The sequence below is a fragment of the Brachyhypopomus gauderio genome, chromosome 11 (assembly GCF_052324685.1).
Source record: "Brachyhypopomus gauderio isolate BG-103 chromosome 11, BGAUD_0.2, whole genome shotgun sequence".
Taxonomy (NCBI): Eukaryota; Metazoa; Chordata; class Actinopteri; order Gymnotiformes; family Hypopomidae; genus Brachyhypopomus; species Brachyhypopomus gauderio.
In genome coordinates, this window is record NC_135221.1 from 9,136,193 (window position 1) to 9,156,052 (window position 19,860).

At 45.6% G+C, this 19,860-nt stretch overlaps 1 protein-coding gene across 2 annotated transcripts; it reads left to right on the forward strand.

Annotated features, from left to right (window-relative positions):
* The first annotated feature begins 2,655 nt into the window (after nt 1-2,655).
* On the forward strand, nt 2,656-18,743 carry stag2b (STAG2 cohesin complex component b). Of its 2 annotated transcripts, none has more exons than XM_077021730.1 (33): nt 2,656-2,848; nt 5,932-6,066; nt 6,168-6,246; nt 6,586-6,729; nt 6,847-6,943; nt 7,142-7,218; nt 7,321-7,525; nt 7,681-7,832; nt 8,390-8,463; nt 8,718-8,841; nt 8,958-9,056; nt 9,172-9,251; nt 9,373-9,480; nt 9,840-9,951; nt 10,151-10,268; nt 10,786-10,889; nt 11,064-11,156; nt 12,361-12,450; nt 12,614-12,817; nt 12,994-13,064; nt 13,157-13,244; nt 13,331-13,411; nt 13,505-13,597; nt 13,690-13,864; nt 14,498-14,637; nt 14,721-14,822; nt 14,932-15,080; nt 15,174-15,302; nt 15,424-15,629; nt 15,934-16,198; nt 16,332-16,448; nt 17,067-17,193; nt 17,441-18,743. In XM_077021730.1, exons 2-33 carry the CDS (start codon nt 6,023-6,025, stop codon nt 17,561-17,563), a joined length of 3,870 nt encoding a protein of 1,289 aa, XP_076877845.1. In that variant the 5' UTR covers nt 2,656-2,848; nt 5,932-6,022; the 3' UTR covers nt 17,564-18,743. The 2 variants fall into 2 exon arrangements, with proteins under 2 accessions (XP_076877845.1, XP_076877846.1); XM_077021731.1 differs by having other exon boundaries at nt 9,376-9,480.
* Nucleotides 18,744-19,860: the final 1,117 nt, after the last annotated feature.

Here is a 19,860-nt window from a genome sequence, read left to right on the forward strand (position 1 = left end):
CGCTGCTGCGTTAGCGGTTGAACCGTTAATTTCTTAACGAACACACGAAGACTGAAGGAACTACAGATTTCGCAACCCTGTAATGTAGTGGAGTAAAAAGTAAAATATTTGACTTTGAAATGTAGGATAATTAAAGTAAAAAATGAAAATACTTGAGTAAAGAAAAGAAACACAAAAAACTACTTAAGTACAGTAACAAATTACATTTACTTTGTTACTGTCCACCACTGTCAAAAATTTACATGTTGATCACAGAAACCACATTTTGCGATGTCCACCCTAATAAAATCTTTGCAGGCTACTCAAATCCAAAGTCCACAAGCAAGGGCCATGTGGTGATATTCTGCTTGACAGAATGGTTTCACATCACTCATATCTGTCTCCACCTCATCAAATGAAGGATTAGGTACTAAATTCATATTTGCTGGAAATGTACACACATCCTTTTGAGAGACCACCCTAAGACCTGGCGTTGGCCTGGTGGCTGTTCTGAAGTGAACTGTGGGAGGAGAAGATGGAAGAAGCAGACTCAGAGGACGAATGGCATCCAAAAACATAATGGAGATGTGTTCTGTAGAGGATTCACAGAGCACCGTCTCTGTGCAAGGCCTACAGTCTCATTGGCATCACAGATGGACATCAGAGGCAAAAAACTCTAGATGGTTGTGGAACAGAGGGACAGATCAACGAGCTTATGCTAGTTGGACACAAGCCAGATCACCTGGGACAGGCTGCTACATGCATCAGTAGTTGTAATTTTTTAACTAAGCATAGAAAACTCAGTAAATTAGTCAATTTAATGTAAACTGTTTCGTCAGTTTAGTCTGTTGTTTCCCTCGGTTAATATGAGTGAAACATGCTGGATAAAATTACTGTTGATTATATATGATTAAACATGCTCAGCAATGTGTTTAAATGATAAAGCTTTGCTGAAATAACTTGTCTTTCCCCAAATAACTGAATGTCTGTAGTACATGATGAGAGGGGGATTCCAGGAAAGAGGGACAGGTCCTGCTACCAGTCTTCAGTAGGGAGTAGGTCACGGGACTGTGATCCCCATGGCAACAGCTTGATTCTGTAATCACAGGCAGCACATTTGCATGGATTTGTAAATGTGCTTTAAATCACTGTCCTGTTCAACCACTAACCAGGTTTAGTTTGCTGCCAGCTTCAAGCAAATTGTGATTTAAATTCTCCAGGTACTTAAAAGAATTCTTGATGACAAAAATCCAGCCTGTGACATCAATGCACACCTATATATGTCCCAGTGGGGATTGATTTCGATTTTTGTGTATGACTTTTTCTGACAACCCCAGATTGAGCGTTTGTTGTCTCTTTGTGTCATTTGATCACAGAACCCATGTTTGGAAGTTTTGACAACAGCGGCTTTCCTGTGGCTTTGAAGACTTGGTTAGCTCAAGATGCAACCAGTCTTTGCAATTCTTAGACTATGACTGCTGGAGAAAAGATTCCCTTTAAAACCATCTATCTTACTATATATGGGGCAAATACACACTTGCTCTTTCAGTCAGGTTCATGACACATTGTGTCACAACTTCTTATATAATTAGCTCCTCGTTGAAAGTTATAGTCATTTTCAGGCATATGTCATTTGCCTCTTTTAAGCCATTGCCTGATTTATAAATGTCAACACATTTGTTCGGGGGGCTTTGTTGTTGTGTGTTGTTTGTTGAATGAATGAATGTTCAATTTATACAGCACCTTTCAAGATACCCAAGGTCGCTTTACAATTTTAACACAGGTACAGGTCTTACACAACCAATCACACACTGGTGAGAAGCAGCAGCCAATTGCGCACAGCGTACTCTCTACCAGCAACCACAGCCGCCTGGGGGACTGAATGGGGTGCAGGAAGGGGAGAGAGGACAGACCCTAGTGGCAGAGCACCATCCACCACTACACACACACACACATTCATGCACAGACACTCAAACAACTGTTTTTATTGAACATGAAGAGACACACAGTCACAAACTCAGGGAGAATTTTGTCAGGGAATGCCAATTTACCTAACCTCCATGTTTTTGAGCCATGGGAGGAAACCCATGCAGACACAGGGAAAACATGGAAACTGCACTCAAATAGGGGATGACTAGGTGACAAGGGCATGACTAAATGACTAGGGTATGACTGAAGTGCCCTTGACCAAGACACTTAATCCCAACTCTTCCCTGTGTGCTGGGGCTGGCATTAACAACCCCCTTGTGTTCACTAGCGTGTGTGTTCTCACTGCACAGATGGGTTAAGTGCAGAGGAGGAATTCTAACTGGGGTGCAAATCACAATTGGCGACTTAACTGATGTCCTCTATTTCTATGACTAATGTTTTGGATCAAATATAAGGATTTTTTTCCTTAGAATCATTTCATTCTAAGAATATTTCTATTTCTTAGAAAAAATATTTTATTTCATAAAAAATATTTATATCACGCTTTGATTCAAAGAATACGAACAGGCAGAACATCATCTGTTTTTCTAGAAACTTTCTTGATAATCTGTGTCTAGATGTCAGTAAATCTGAAGGGGAGCGTATCTCTATAATGTTCTCTTTACCAATTTGACCACTAGATGTCACTCATTACCAACTTCAAAGGGTCTTGGCCATTTGACCGCTAGGTGGCAGCTTCGTACAATTTCCCTAAACTCAATCATCGAAACAACAAACCGAATAGAGCAAGCGGGTTGAGAGTGTCTAAAACAGCCTCTGACCGCCACTTTCAAACCACATCCATGAATCAGTCTTGGATATTTTTTTTTACAGAGCAAGCAGCACAGATCAAAATACCCAGGAAGCTGTCCGTTTGCTGGATTCAACACCAGGCAAGTAGGTAAGTTGTAAAATGGCGGAAACGTTTATAGAAGTTGTTGTTGTTTCGCCACATTTCGCTGGTGGCCGAGCTGGAGCTGGCGTCGGTTAAATGTTGGGGAGGCCGAGTACGCGGGGCAGGGCTGGCGGGAGGGAAGAGGCGTTGAGCTTGGCTGAAGTAGCCAGGCAGCTAGCTAGCTCGCTGGCTAACCACACACAGGCGCCATGGCCAAAGTGGAACACACTCTGAATCAAGATGGACGACGGGGATGCGATGTGTGTCCCCCCCCCCTCACGTGAAAAGGGGGAAAAACTGTTGTTGTTCGTGCAAAAAATGTAATTATTCGAGACCTTACACTAAAACTATGTTGTTGATTAATGTATGTAACGAAAAATAAATGTAAGTTAATAACAACAGGACTTGGCCTGCTCGGATTTGTGATGACTGAATTTGAGCTGAGCCAAAATGGAGAATCCCGAAAACAGCTGCTGGATTGGTTTCAAGATGGAGATTTTTTTTTCTCTCTCTGCTCGATTTGCCGTTAATTTGTTTATCTTGAAGATTGTAGTTTTAATTTTCTTTGTTAATTGGTCTAAAACAAGGCGACGGTAATAGAGGACGGGGTTTTCTAGCGAGCGACCCCGGCTGCGTTAGCGCGAAGACGGACGAACTTAAGATCGCCGCCGGTGTGAATCATGATCGATGGCGGTCGCGTCCCTCCGTCTGGTCGCGGATAACCGAGCTGGTCGACACCGTGAAAACCCCCCACGACCGCGTTGAATTGCCTGGCCTGCCGTACGACTACCGGGCTAGTTTAGCGAATGTGGTGGATTAAATCGCCAGTAAACGCCGGAGCTCGGCCACTTCGGCTGTTATTCGGTTAGTTTGGGGTCAGACGGGGCGCCGCTGGCTGACTGAGGATGTAGGCCGAACAACGTTGGACAGGCACCGGCACCACAAGGCGAGCTGGGCTCTCTAGTGCCCAGCTGGACGTTTAATCCCCACGATTTACCCTCATATGTTTATTTATGTCGCTAATTTGGTGATTTATGTAGCTGGAGGTAGTTGACCTAGCCCGGAACGTCCCACAATGGCTGAACCGCAGACGTCAGCTCGCTGTAGTTTGGCGCCACTTTTCTAGGAGCGGATCCTCCAACCTCCCCAGGTTCGCCGGTGCCCGATACACGTTAATGCGTTTATAACAGGGTTATAAACATTATAAACGCGTCGTGGCCCGTTTTAGTGGACGTGGACGGGGCATAACTGCTCAGTGGTGGACTTATGGGTCTCAAGATGCGCAACTATAGTTCCAAATAGTTCATGGTGCCTTCGTCATATTGTTGCACACTACTTTTACCACCGCTGTCCCTTGAGTTCGTGTAGTGTTTTCGGTCAGTTTCTACTCGCACTCGGAGCCTAAAGTTGCTCAAAAGCTATATACGCCACACCCTGTGATGCATTAATAACGTTACATCTTCGCCATATCTTGTTAGTTTACATGCATTGGCTGCAGATACCAAGAGTGTGTTTGAGTCGCATTTGTCGGTTGTTCAGCGTGGCACTAAAGCGAGAGCCGTTGTTAATTAAATGCGTTTACATTTCACGTGTACGTCTTAGTTTGTCCTTTTATAGCGTTGACTCGCTTCCTTTTCGCAGTTATTCATGTTTACGTCTGTGAATTATAATGCACGTCTGTGATTGGACGCGGCGAGCTCGGGGGGCGGGACAGATTGATTCCTTATATGGGAACAGAGGTCGCTCGCTCTCGCGCGTGTTTCCTCGAAGCTGTGGCGACGGAATGGCCAATGAACGCCGCGGAGCGCGGCGGTCTCGAGCGGGCCACGCCCCCTTGTTTTCATCTTCATGCGCGAGCACATTTTCAGGCATATGGCTCTCGCAGCACGGCACTGAATTGTGTTTAACCACGACTGTCTTTGCTGTAGTTTGTTATTTAACACACATTTCAACTTTATTTATTCTTTATTTTGACGTACTGCTATAGGTAACCATTTTTGTTTGTATTTGTTGAAAGTGTACTATTATGTAGTTATTTAAACAGTGAGAATTTTAGTGAGTGTAATTACATGGTTGTATGGGCCACATGGTGGAAGTGGGTGTTTTTAATTTTTTTTCGTGCTCCCAAACACAATCTCCTGATCTACAGTTGGGCTCAGACCTGCACAGATGCATGCAGTCAGTATTTATTACAGTCATTAATTTGAAATTAATTAAGTTGTTCCTGTGTCTTCTGATGTTTTTTTCACTCATTAAATTGACTGTTTCAGTGTCTTTGCTGTAAGAATAAGGATGAATGCTACTGTAAATTAATTAGGAGTGTATCAGCATGCCCGCTGTGCCATAGCTTTAATGATTCTTCTTGGCAATACATATTGAATCCTAAACTTGGACTTGAGGGAATTCGTTATACATAAAGTAAGATCAAGGAATCTGTATCCTACCACAGCTGGAATGCAACTTTGAAGCAAATTAAAGGAATAGCATTAAACCAGCTTTAAAATTGAAGCAAGTTAGAAATGTATCCAGTTTTTGGAGCAGGCCGATATGTTGTCTTAAGATATTTCATCTGTGTGTGTGTGAGCAAGCGAGCGTGCTGCAACTCTGAGTGCGGAGTACGTAGTTTATGGCTGGGTGGTTCGTCTGAGTCAGGGATGCTTCATCCACATGAACGAATGCAGTAGTGGAGTGTGTGTGTGTGTGTGTGTGTGTGTGTGTGTGTGTGTGTGTGTGTGTGTGTGTGGACTGTTGCTCCTCTGCTGCCCACAGTGTGACTTGGATTCACACTGGATTTGTTTGTGTTTTGTTGTTTTTTATTTTAGTTCTCTGTCTGGCTCCTTTTCACTCATACAGTCTCTCCAGTGAATGTGTCGAGTTCAGTGAGGTGTTTCATCTTTGTGGCTCTGTGCATGTCTGTGTGCATGTATAATGGGGTGGTTAGAGGCAGGATTTTGTTGCTTTCTCCTCGCTTCTTGATTAAATACTCACTTTCTGTCACTTTCTTTTGCAGTAAAGCTTTTTATTTTTTAATTTAAAATAAATTTCTATGATTAAATATTTAAGTGTTTGCTGTGGGCTGTGTGTTCCAGGTCCTATGACAAACGTTCCTGCTACCATTGCTCGTGTTAACTGAAGATTAAATCCTTGACAAGTTACGGTGGTCCAGAAGATGTTAAAGAAATGATAGCAGCACCAGAATTACAAACAGAGTTTCATTATCCTCAGTAAGTGGATCTTCACCAGCGTTCGAATTTGTTCGTAAACTCGCATCCTGAAGCATAAAGCGTCCATGATTGATTGATTGATTGAATTTTGTGCTTGGCAGGGATACAGACACTCGTTTCTCATCAGACACTGACTTTGATGATCCTGATGGGAGAAGTGCTTCTCAGGGCAAAGGGAAGGTAATGTCATGTGTCACTGAGCCTTATCTGTAGACCCTGACCTCACTGATGAGCCAGCAGCTTCCGTCAAGTCCATGCAAACACCGGCAGCATTGCAGCCATCGATTTGCCATTGTAATCAATAACCTCCGTGAACCACAAGACTGAATTCACATCTGCACAGTTTTGTGCCTTTGAACCCATAACTATCCCTGAAATATATTGCTATGCCAGGACTGGCCTTTTTTGAAAGTTTTTTTTTTTAACATGGTTGAAGAATTTGAGTGTAACTCGTGGCAGAGGGTGGGGGGGTTTGTGTCTTCAGCTCATGTCCCCGTGATGAATCCTTGTGGTTTTTAGGTGAAGAAGGGGAAGAAGGCCCCTGGAGAGAAGGGCAAAGGCGGAGGTAAAGGCGCAGGCCGCTTGAATGGCCACCACCAGGAGAACGGCATGGAGAACTTCATGCTCTTTGAGGTGGTTAAACTGGGGAAGACCGCCATGCAGGTCAGCTCACCCTCCCACACCCCAGCCGCCTTCCCAAGCCCCGCCGCCCTCGGGGGGGGTTTCGTCTACTTCATGCATGAAGCTCACGGCCGATTGTGATTGTTCTCGTCCTCTCAGGCTGTCGTGGACGACTGGATAGAGTCCTACAAGCATGACAGAGACGTGGCACTCCTCGAGTTGATCAACTTCTTCATCCAGTGTTCGGGCTGCAAAGGTATGTGTGTTGCTTAGTGCTGATGAGTAAGTGGGTAATTGGGTGCGTGTGTGTGTGTGAAGATTATAGACCATGCGGAAAACTTGAGACATATGGCAATATTGTCATGGTCCTTTCTAGTTTAATTAAATTCAGTGTTCTTACAGTGTTTCCCTTTTGCCTGACGTGCTGTAACGCTGCACCTGGTTATAATTGCAGGTGTTGTTAGCAGCGAAATGTTTCGACACATGCAGAACTCTGAGATCATTAGAAAGATGACTGAAGAATTTGATGAGGTAATAAACACTTTCTACCTGTGAAGCGTGCAAGGTTGCTCTCAATACTTCCTGCACATCCCTCTCCGGTACTGAGCCAGAGTTCTGTTTCTATCCTTGCAGGACAGCGGAGACTACCCTCTCACGATGGCGGGACCTCAGTGGAAGAAGTTCAAGACCAGTTTCTGCGAGTTCATCACCGTATTAGTGCGTCAGTGCCAGTACAGTATCATCTACGACGAGTACATGATGGACACGGTCATCTCCCTGCTCACGGGCCTGTCGGACTCGCAAGTGCGTGCCTTCAGGCACACCAGCACGCTGGCAGGTCAGGACCCAACCCTCACCGACTCTGCGGTCTGCACTGGTTTGTGAGCATACGGCGTTCGTGTGGGTCAACAGCGTGCCCCCACCCCCCATCTCAAACTTCGTGTGTTGTGTGTGTGTGTTGTGTGTGTGTGTGTGTGTTGTGTGTGTGCACAGCCATGAAGCTGATGACCGCTCTGGTCAACGTCGCGCTGAATCTCAGCATCAACATGGACAACACGCAGCGCCAGTACGAGGCCGAGAGGAACAAGATCATCGGCAAGAGGGCCAATGACAGGCTGGAGCTGCTCCTCCAGAAACGCAAGGAGGTCCGATTAACCAATCCCGTGCTTGCGTGTGACAAGCCCCTCCCCCCCTTCACAGTTCCACTTCTGCCGTTTGACATGCGCTCTTATTCAGAACAGTTAGCATATTTCAGTATAACAGCACATGCATTCCTTGGGAATCAAACCCAAAGTCCTTTCTGGTGCTGGTGCTACACTTTGTGTTGCCGTGTGAGCTGCAGGAGTGCTGTGAGAGAAAACATGTCTGGCTTTAAGCCCAGGTTTGCCGTGAGAGTTGGACTCTTGGGGTGTAGGTCAGAGAGAGCTATCTTTAGATGGCAGTGCTAATAGTAATTAACTCTTCAGTTATGTAATGATGGCCCTGCTGAGATGCCATCTGTTTGATTGTGATGAGTGCAGGGATGTTGCTGGGACTGACCGTTAATGTCTAGAGTATTATATCGAGACTATGAGGTTCAGTCTTTATACTGCTCCGATATTGATCTAGCTAATGTAATTTGGTCCTTGGTGTATATTAATATCTACAGTATGAACATTTTTATAATTTTTTTTGTGTGTTTCATTTCAATTTCTTTTTCCAGCTCCAAGAAAATCAGGATGAAATTGAAAATATGATGAATGCCATTTTCAAGGGTGTCTTTGTTCACCGATACCGGTACGCCCCGTGCTTGCTGATGAAAGCATTTGGTCTTCTAACAGTGACATTTGTTAGTGTGAATACTTTTGTCATGATGTTTTTATAGTGAGTTTTTCAGAAAATGACACTTTAGCTGTTTAAAAAGGACAATGATTTAAACATTTAATTGCATTTTGAGTGTCTTCTGAGCTGCAATACAGTAGTGTAGGTTCTGCTCAGAATCGCACGAGGCATTGCTCCACCCACTGGATCACATCTCTCTTCCTTCACAGCGACGCGATAGCGGAGATCCGAGCGATCTGCATAGAGGAGATCGGCGTGTGGATGAAGATGTACAGCGACGCCTTTCTCAACGACAGCTACCTGAAGTACGTGGGCTGGACCATGCACGACAAGGTGAGGACGGGTCTCCCCGGGGCATCCGCCGCGGCACCATCCGGGCCACGATCCGGGCCACGCAGCTCCCTGCCGGCGGCCTGGCCGCTCACCACGTCTCCTCTTCCCTCTCGCAGCAAGGCGAGGTGCGGCTGAAGTGCCTGACTGCCCTCCAGGGCCTCTACTACAACCGCGAGCTCAACGCCAAGCTGGAGCTCTTCACTAGCCGCTTCAAGGTGAGCGAGCCCATCCATGAGCCCGTAGAACGGATTATTTGGCTACTGCTCGGATGTAGCGATAGTCTTGGGAGAGACTACGTGAGATTACGTAATCCGCCGCTGTGTCTTTCAGGACCGCATTGTTTCCATGACGCTGGACAAGGAGTACGACGTCGCTGTGCAAGCAATAAAGCTCCTCACACTCGTGCTGCAGTAAGCGTCCGAGCTCACACAGTCTGACTCATCCGTTTCTTACACGATGGAGATGAACGAGTGCGTGTCTGCTGATGAATGAGAGCGAGCGGTGATGTGATTCTGGCCTCTGGTTTTCCAGTAGCAGCGAGGAGGTCCTGACTGCCGAGGACTGCGAAAGCGTGTACCATCTGGTATACTCCGCCCACCGGCCAGTCGCCATAGCAGCAGGGGAGTTTCTCTTTAAAAAGTGAGAATTGCTTACCGTTCACTTTACCGTGATATGAGACGAGGCTGCGGGTTGTACTGACCTTCATTGCGCGACTACACAGATCAGAAGTTCGTTTTCTCTCCAAATCACTCTGTCTCAGGAGAGTGGAGAATGTTTGCTCAGTCTACGTGATTTACACAGACCTCGCACTCTGAAGGCCTGGGTTAACTTAGTGCCCAAGACTTACAGTGACAGGTTCATGCTAGCAGGGAAAACCAACCTACTTTTTTTGTCAGTAAAGCTGGCTGTAATTAAGTATGGATTGTATAGAGGCAGTTTTGCCTGTTAGTGTAGCGATTGCTGGATCTTTTCTCGTAAACCTAAAATGTCCTTTGCAGACTGTTTAGCCATCGAGACATTGACGACGACAGCATGCCTAAGAGACGAGGCAGACAAAGTCTAAATGCCAACCTCATCAAAACCACTGTTTTCTTCTTCCTAGAGAGCGAGGTGAGTCCCAGCAACCAACTCCATCTTTATCTCTTTAGCAATTTGGCCATTTTTTTTCTGGCCAACACCTTCCCTAGACCAAGACATTTCCAAAAAGGAATTTTGAATGAGTAGTGCAGTAACTCGTCGTCAATGAGATTTCCGTAGGGATGCGGTAATGAGATGATAACGGTAGCATGTCTGTGCCGTCGTCCCTCAGTTACACGAGCACGCTGCCTACCTGGTGGACAGCATGTGGGAATGTGCCTCCGACCTGCTCAAGGACTGGGAGTGCATGATCAGCCTTCTACTGGACGAGCCCCTGCCTGGAGAGGAAGGTCAGACTCCGCCCCTGGCCCCGCCCCTCCATCTGGTCGTCCAGTCAGATGGAGTCTACATTTTTTTGTTTTTCTTTCGGAGGATTTCTAGACTGTAATACAAACCTGAAAGGAGAAGTTTACTTTTATTCAGCTTTTAGTTCTTCAACATTATAGGTAAACTTTTCTGGTCTCGGACTGCTGATTCAATGTTTTTCGTACATATGTGAACACATCGGATGACGTCTCGGCCCTCTAAAACTGCTCCACAAACCACCCGTATTCCAAACCCAATTCTCAGTCTGCTTCAAACTTTGCTTCATGTTTAAAGAACTCCAGTGACTGTCTAGACCTTGTCAATGCTAAACGGTACATTTAAAAAAAATCTACCCTCAGAAATCAGGTTGTTTGCAGCCGCTTTTCTGGTTCAATTTAGCATAACTGAGTTTGGCTCATTTAAAATACTCATTTTTCCCCTGTCGGTGTGGAGAGATGACTTATCTGCTTATGTGCTGATGGGACGTTGTGTGTTGTACAGCTCTAACGGACAGGCAGGAGACGGCTCTGATCGAGATTATGCTCTGCACCGTCCGGCAAGCCGCGGAGTGCCACCCGCCCGTGGGCAGAGGCACAGGCAAGAGGGTAAGAGAGCAGACAGGACCACGAGGTGCTTTACTAACGAGGGAACGTGGGCTCAGGGGATCCTCACTTAAAGCTGTCTTTAAGACACAAGGTTGACGTTGTGAAGTTAATTGTGGGTGGCGTTCGTGTCCTGTTTGAGAACTACTTGTGCATACAGCGGTTGTCTTGTTCCAGGTGCTGACGGCAAAGGAGAAGAAAACGCAGCTGGATGACCGGACGAGAATGACTGAGCTCTTTGTAGTGGGGCTGCCACTTTTACTAGCCAAGGTGAACACGGATGTGACACTAAGTGTAGAAGAACCATAGGATGGACATTTCCTGTGTGTACTGGGACCATTGAAGGACCATCTCATGCATGTTTCTTTTAGATTATCAACATGTCCTCTTATTGTGCGACATGAGTCATAATTAATTTTTACATTTTTCAACCTTTCTATATGAACTCAAACAGGCTGCTTCTATCACTGATATTTATTTTTTATAATAAAAAAATTTTATTTTTTAATTTAACAAATAACCGGCCACTTTATTAGGTACACCTGTCCAACTGCTCATTAACGCAAATGTTGAATCAGCCAATCAACATGGTAGCAACTCAATGCATTTAGGCATGTAGACATGGCCCAGACGATCTGCTGCAGTTCAAACCGAGCAGAAGAATGGAGAAGAAAGGTGATTTAAGTGACTTTGAATGTGGCATGGTTGTTGGTGCCACACGGGCTGAATGGGGTATTTCAGAAACTGCTGAACTACTGGGATTTTCACGCACAACCATCTCTAGGGTTTACAGAGAATAGTCCTAAACAGAGAAAATATTAGTACCAATTGAGCATCATGTCAACACCACAGCCTACCTAAGTATTGTTGCTTTATGACCACAGTGTACCCATCTTCTGATAGCTACTTCCAGCAGGATACAGCGCCAAGTCATAAAGTGTGAATGATCTCAGACTGGTTTCTTGAACACGACAACGAGTTCACTGTACTCTAATGGCCTCCACAGTCACCAGATCTCAATCCAATAGAACACCTTTGAGATGTGGTGGAATGAGAGATTCACATCATGGATGTGCAGCCGACAAATCTGCAGCAACTGCGTGATGCTATCATGTCAATATGGACCAGACTCTCTGAGGAATGTTTCCAGTACCTTGTTGAAACTGTGCCATGAAGGATTAAGGCAGTTCTGAAGGCAAAAGGGGGTCCAACCCGATACTAGCAAGGTGTACCTAATAAAGTGGCCAGTGAGTGTATATAGAGTTTGTACAGAGATGGGGATTAATATAGGGTTTTTTTTGCAGCTTAGATTTCAAGGATGTGTACTAGAGGAGTGAAAGGTGTATTTTCAAACTAACAATTATTTACCTATTCTTTGTTTTAATAAAATGAGGGACGTTCAGTTTTCCATCACGGAGGTTCTTTTAAGGTTTATTACAAGTTTACTACAAGTTTACTACTTTTTCTTCAACAGTACTCTATTGATGCGGAGAAGGTGACCAACCTTCTGCAGCTGCCTCAGTTCTTTGATCTGGAGATATATACAACAGGGCGGTTGGAGAAGGTGAGTCCAGGAGCAGCTAGCTACACACATTCAGGAACCTCTCCCTACCGAGGGAGAAGTCCTACACGTAGGGTGTGTGTGTGTGTGTGTGTGTGTGTGTGTGTGTGTGTGTGTGCGCGTGCGTGCGTGCAGTATCTGATGTGCTGTTGGCCCTCTCACTCAGCACCTGGAATCGCTGTTGAGACAAATCAGGGAGATTGTAGAGAAGCACACGGACACGGACGTCCTGGAGGCCTGCTCGAAGACCTACCATGCCCTCTGCAACGAGGAGTTCACCATCTTCAATAGGGTGGATATCGCACGCAGCCAGCTCCTGGACGAACAGGTGGACAAGTTCAACAGGTTGCTGGAGGACTTCCTGCAGGAGGTGAGGCTGGGCCCACAGCACAGGGGGCGTGTGGATCCGAGTTAGACTCATTTTCTACAGGGGGAAGAGGTGGAGTGTCTGTTGTCCCCTGGTTTGAGAAGAACAATTCCAGTACCAGAAAGCATCAAAAAGCTCTTCTTGAAGCCGAACTCTGATATTCTAACCATCTTCCTCAGGGAGAAGAACCGGATGAAGATGATGCGTATCAAGTCCTCTCCACTCTAAAGAGGATCACTGCTTTCCACAAGTAAGGAGTTAAATCGACACTTTCATGTAAATTAATCGCGATTATTTGACACGTAATTCGATCAATCGCGCCGCTCTTCTCTGCCTCCGCAGCGCACATGACCTTTCCAAATGGGACCTGTTCACCAGCAACTACAAGTTACTCAACACGGGCATCGAGAACGGAGACATGCCCGAGCAGGTGGCTGGCTTTGAACCGCTGTTATGATCGCGCTGGCGTGCAGAGCATGTAGGTGACTCTGTTTTTGTGACTCTTGGCTGTTTCAGATCGTCATCCACGCTCTGCAGTGTACCCATTACGTCATCCTCTGGCACCTAGCCAAGGTTTCCGAGGGAAGCAGCAAAAAGGTACGACGGACGTTTCTCTCGTCTTGGATCGCGCTGCATTTTTGTCGGTGCGTAAAAAAAAAAAAACCTCTAAACCTCTGTCTTCTCGTGTAGGAAGACATGGTGACTCTGAGGAAGCAAATGCGTGCGTTCTGTCTCATGTGCCAGCGCTACCTGGCCAGCGTCAACACTGCTGTGAAAGAGCAAGTCAGTACTAGAGCCCCCCACCCAGCAGACCCCCCCCCCCCCCCCCGACGTAAAGGCACGCGGTCGCCTGAATGACTTTTCCTCTGCTACAGGCCTTCACCATCCTATGTGACCTGCTACTGATCTTCAGCCACCAGATCATCTCGGGGGGAAGGGAGGTGCTGGAGCCTCTGGTGTACATGCCAGAGGCCTGCTTACAGTCGGAGCTGCTCAGCTTCATCCTGGACCACGTCTTCATAGACCAGGACGAGGACAACAACAGTTCAGGTTTGGCCTACAGTCGTGTTGTGCTGCAGTCGCAGACTCTCCCGGGAACGAGAGGGACGGAGGCTGGATGATTTTGGCTAGTGCGCTATTGATCTTGTTTGGAAGTTTCCATGACTTTAAACTAAATTTTCAAGACCAATCTTTCCATTGCAGTGGTATGAGATTTTGTACTGAGTACTGTGACCAGAATCGCAAACATGCACCCTGAATGGGTTTCTACAGTGAATCAAGAAAATTGAAAGAACATTGAGAGAATTTCGGGATAATAATGATTCACACTTCAAGACATAATTTGCTAATGTATAGTTTGTAGCATCAGCTCTGCCAGGCCATAGAAATAGAGTACTAGGTTGGTTAACTTCAGATTCTAGTAGTTTTGTCTGAGAGACCAGATCTCCTCAATCACCATGTCCACTACTGTGTCTAACTAGGAACTGCCATCAGTATGTTACAGGGAAGCTAAAAAGCTCTCATGCATGTTATTTTAGCCTACGCACGATTAATAACACGGATAAAAAAACAATGGCAGTATAACTTTTAACGTTTTTTTAATGTTGCTTTTATACTGAACCCTTCAGCTGTGAAGTTCTGGTGAAGGTTCCTCACTCGTGTTTTCTGTCTCGTTTGGAGCAGACGGGCAACAGGACGACGAAGCAGGAAAAATCGAAGCTTTGCACAAGAGACGCAACCTGCTGGCAGCTTACTGCAAACTCATCATCTTCAACGTCGTGGAGATGAACACCGGGGCAGACATATTTAAACAGTACATGAGGGTGAGCCTCTCGGTTCAGTCTTCCAGATCACGTTGAAGAACCTACAGTCGGTTTCACAAACCCTAACTCTCTTCCTTTACCAGTATTACAACGACTATGGTGACATCATCAAGGAAACCATGAGTAAAACGAGACAGATTGACAAAATCCAGTGTGCCAAGACTCTCATTCTGAGCTTGCAGCAGGTACGTGCTCTGTGAACGCTCTGCACGTTTGTTCTGAACGACACGACCCCCGTCCCTGTGCGTTCACCCGAATGAACAGTCACACAGGACCTGTTTTTTTCCTATGTAGCTGTTTAACGAGATGTTGTCGGAGCTGGGCCCGGGCTTCGACCGCTCCTCCTCGGCCTTCTGCGGGATTAAGGAGCTGGCCCGACGCTTCTCACTGACCTTTGGCCTGGATCAGGTCAAAACCAGAGAAGCCATCGCCATGTTACACAAGTATGCCTCACCCACACGCACGCGGAGAGGTTTGGGCGATCCAACGAGGGCGAGGGTGAAAAAATAAAAAAAATTTTATTATTTTGCTTGCAGGGACGGAATAGAGTTTGCCTTCAAGGAGCCGAACCCTCAAGGCGAAGGGCATCCTCCGGTCAACCTGGCGTTCCTGGACATCCTCAGCGAGTTCTCGTCCAAGCTCATGAGACAGGACAAGCGCACCGTGTAAGGCCCCGATCCTGCCTTCAGATCGCACCGATCTGAGCGCAGTCCGACTCCGGCACGTGGTGGTTTAAGAGTAACGGCCGCGAGCGGCGTGTGTGACGGCGTCTCTCCCCCTGCTCAGGCACATGTATCTGGAGCGCTTCATGACCTTCCAGATGGCCCTGCAGAGGGAGGACTGCTGGCTGCCCCTCATCTCCTACAGGAACTCGCTGCAGGCCGGCGGCGACGACGACACCATGTCCGTGGTGAGCGGCATCAGCAGCCGCGGCTCCTCGGTGCGCAGCAAGAAGACCAAACCCGTCGCCGGCAAGAGGAAACTTCCGGAAGGTACCGCACGACCCGAGACTACAGCACCCGTCTGTTGAGATTTTGAAATGCTTTGTTGGTGGGACCCCCCTCTCTTAATTGAGCTCCTGCGCTGTGTTAAGGATTCTCTCTCTCTCTCTCTCTCTCTCTCTCTCTCTCTCTCTCTCTCTCTCTCTCTCTCTCTCTCTCTCTCTCTCTCTCTCTCTCTCTCTCTCTCTCTCTCTCTCTGTATCTATCTGTCTCTCTCTGTCTCTCTCTGTCTCTGTATCTATCTGTCTCTCTCTGTCTCTGTATCTATCTGTCTCTCTCTGTCTCTGTCTCTCAGTGGAGGAGAGCGTTGGCGGCGGGGACGTGTGGTTGAACCGAGAGCAGGCCCTGCAGACTCCCGTCATGATGCCGTCGCCCCACCTCACGTCCACGGCCATGCGCGAGCCCAAACGCCTGCGGCCGGACGACAGCTACATGGGGGTGTACAGCATGGCCCCCGAGCAACAGCCGCCACAGCAACCGCCGCCCCAACAACCGCCAACCCCCCAGCATCACCCGCAGACCCCCCAGCCCCACCTCCACCAGACACCCATAGACTACAAGTAAGGACACCGCTGGCCTGTGTGTAACCGGGCTGCATGATTATGACTGTGGCGATTGAACGGTGATGCCACAGTCATGTCTGCCGAAAGTAGGACGTACTGAGGTGTGTGTGTGTGTGTGTGTGTGTGACAGCACGCAGGTCACCTGGATGTTGGCACAGAGGCAGCAGCAGCAGGAGGAGGCGGTGCGGCAGCAGCATGAGAGAGCCATGAACTACGCCAAGCTGAGGAGCAACCTGCAGCATGCCATGTGAGGGAGAACACCAGCACTCCCCTTTGGGAATGCCCCTGGTCACGCCCCCCCGGTCCTTTTGGGAACACCCCCGGTCACGCCCCCCCCTGGCCCTTTTGGGAAGGCCCCTGGTCACGCCCCCCCTGGCCCTTTTGGGAAGGCCCCTGGTCACGCCCCCCCTGGCCCTTTTGGGAACGCCCACGGTCACGCCCCCCCCCGGCCCCTTTGGGAACGCCCCCCTGGCCCTTTTGGGAATGCCCCTGGTCAGAGCAGGCCTGCCTTACTGCTCTGTTTGAGCCTTGAATGAATGAGCGCTGTCCTCATGCATGCTCTACTGTGCCAGTTGCAGGGCTTTTAGCAACAGTCAACACAGTCGCTGGTCATTCACAAAGCTCGAGTCGTCTGTTAGACCAGGAAGACATGAATGTCACTCCTGCCAGACTGAAGGGGCTTGAGTAACTTACTATATTAGTAAAAGTATAAAAATGTACATAGCAACAGAGCTTTAATAAATGAATTAATTTCTATTTAGTGTTTTACTAAATGCTTCCAGGTAGTTTGGAATATTTACTTCAGGACTAAATACTGCAAGTACATTTGTACTTACCTAACCTTAACCCCCCCTCACTTTTTCAGCCGTCGAGGATCCGGTCTAATGGAAGATGATGAGGAACCAATTGTAGAGGATGTAATGATGTCATCAGAAGGTCGAATTGAGGACCTTAATGAGGGCATGGACTTTGACACGATGGACATTGATCTGGTAATGAATTCATGCGGATATAGTAGTGATGATTATATTGTTTTGAGCACTCGCCTTGTCCACCCAAATGTTTTCATGTTCTTCTAGAAGAAAAGTTTAGGTTCTATCATTGATCTTCCGATGCCAAGAAAGTTTTGAAGAGAAAAGCTAGTCCCTAAGACTTGGCTCTTGGCTGTTTTAAACAGACATCTATAAAACATGCACTGCTAATCTGTAACCTCATTATCCAATCCATGTCTTTTTGTAGCCTGCGTCGAAGAACCGGCGAGAGCGATCGGAATTGAAGCCAGACTTTTTCGACCCCGCCTCTATCATGGATGAGTCTGTAAGGACCACTCATTTCCTGGGTTATGATGCTTTTCAGCGGTAAAGTGGGGAACATTTAGTCTCCACCCTAAGGCCATGAGAGATCACCACTAGATGGCACTAATAGGAGTGATTTCTAATAGACAGCCTTGATCCACAGTTTACTCCACACTGTGGAAATGACAGCCTCAAGAATTGTTAAAGCCCATGTGGACTTAAAATTAACTGCATTTTAAAAGAATCAAGGGTCGTTTATTTGGTAATACTAACCTCACACTGAATTTAAACATTTTCTTTTGTAGGTCCTTGGAGTACCCATGTTTTAAGATAAAAATTTGGAGTCTTTTTCAAGGAAATCAACTATTTCTGTAATATCAAATTGATTTTGTAAAGGTGATCCACAAGCTCAGTGTAGAAACTGGTAAACAAAAACATTTGTTCTTGTTCACTAGAGACTTAAATATAGTGACTTTAGTAGTCATTGGGTAAGCTTTTCCTCATCATGCAAAATGTTGAGGACAGATTGTGAATGCCATGGAATGTTGGACTGTTCTTAGACATGTATAAAAATATAAAATATATTTCAAAGTTGAACGTCATCTTGTGTGAAGAAGTTTATGTGAGCTCTACTAGAGTTGTGGTATTTCTTAAAACTGGGCTGAATGCATCTTCTTTTTTAACTTAAAGATAACTATGTTATGTATAGCCCTTTTGTAATAGTGAGTAATCAGGTGTAAAGTAGTAATTTATAAGCAGGTTATTGCTCATCATAGTGAGTGATGTGATATATTTTATTCTTCTTAACTATCTAATATGTAAAATGGAGGAGATCCTCCAGGTCTTTATATTTAGTGTTTTAGTTTTGTTTCGCTCCCTTTGAGAACGATGATGACAAGGCCTACAGTTAATGCCATCTGCTAAGGACAGTGAGCGTCCTCATTGTAGCTCTGTGAGGAATCGGAGAACAGAAGGTGTGGTTCTGCCCCCCCCCCCCCCCCCCAAACATCTCACCCAAAGATTAGAACTGCTCACTCGCATCCCCTCCAAAGTGCATCAACACGGAAGCGAAAGGAAATCTCTCCAGTAGTGCCATTGTGTTTTGTCTCTAACAAAAGCAAAGCTTACTGTAGTATGTCTGCTGCAAATCCATCGTCTTCTCCCTGACCTTCAGCTGATTAGACTGATGTAGACATCTACATAAAAACAAAAAAACAAAAAAAAAAGTTATATAAAAATTATATAAATTGGTGCTGATTTTATAACTGTGCATTTAGGGTTTTTTAAAGCTCCAATTTAAAGTTGAAAGGAAATGGAAATGTATTATTGTCAAAAGATGGAAGCATGTAGCCATGCAGCAAGAATTTTTTAAAATTTGTATTTTATATGGGTTTGTTTGGTTTTTTTGTTTTGTGTTTTTTCTTTCTTTTTTTGTGTCAATTTTAAGGTCTTCAGGTTTTACATTTTCCTAAATGTAATGAGGGTGGTTGTTGTTCCTGAACAGAACTACTACATTCAGCTTTAAGTTTTTACCCATATCAGAACTTCAGTGTAACACATTGTAACATTCATTCAATCAAGAACATTATTTTGTGTTGCTTGGGGCAGCTCTATACAGTTAAACTAATACATCTAGCTTGTAGTGAAAAAAGCTATATCTAAACATGTTTTGTCAGTTATATGTTTTAAATCATTCCATGCCTTTGGCCTTAAACATGCATCTACAGAAATGTTCTCATCTTCCAAGGATTTTTTTTCCTTTTTCTTTTTCTGTTTGGGCACTGCATTGTTTCCCATGTACTTCAGAAGTGAATATGTTAAAAAATGGCATGAGTGTAATTATGTTAGGAAAGTGCAATGCCAGTTTCACAAGAAATCTAAAAACGAAGCCCCTTGGCTTTATACTGTCCCCTGTTTGTCATTCACCACTACATTGACAACTGCTGAATAGATTGTAAATATACATGCATTTTAACAAAAATCCTAATTTTCTAGTGTTTTTTTTCCTTTTCAGTTAACATTTATAAACATATATGATCCTTTCCCTGTTCAAAGATTTACACGTTGTTTTTTTCCCCTATCCCATCATTCACTGTACTGTTTCTGATTTGTATCCATCTGGAGACAGTAAGTTTTTGAATAAAAGTAAACAAATCTTTTTTGTGTGATTTTTTTTACCCTCTTGTGTCTGGTTTGTGTTCTATAGCTTTAAAGTGGATGGGAGTGTGTACACACTTGAGGCTTTCAAGCTTTTTTTCCAAGTTTTTTTTTTTTTTTTACAAATGAATGAATGGTAATACATATTGATTACAACTGGGTTTTAATAATTTATCAGCATTAAAACCTTGCCCTATGCACCTCTAC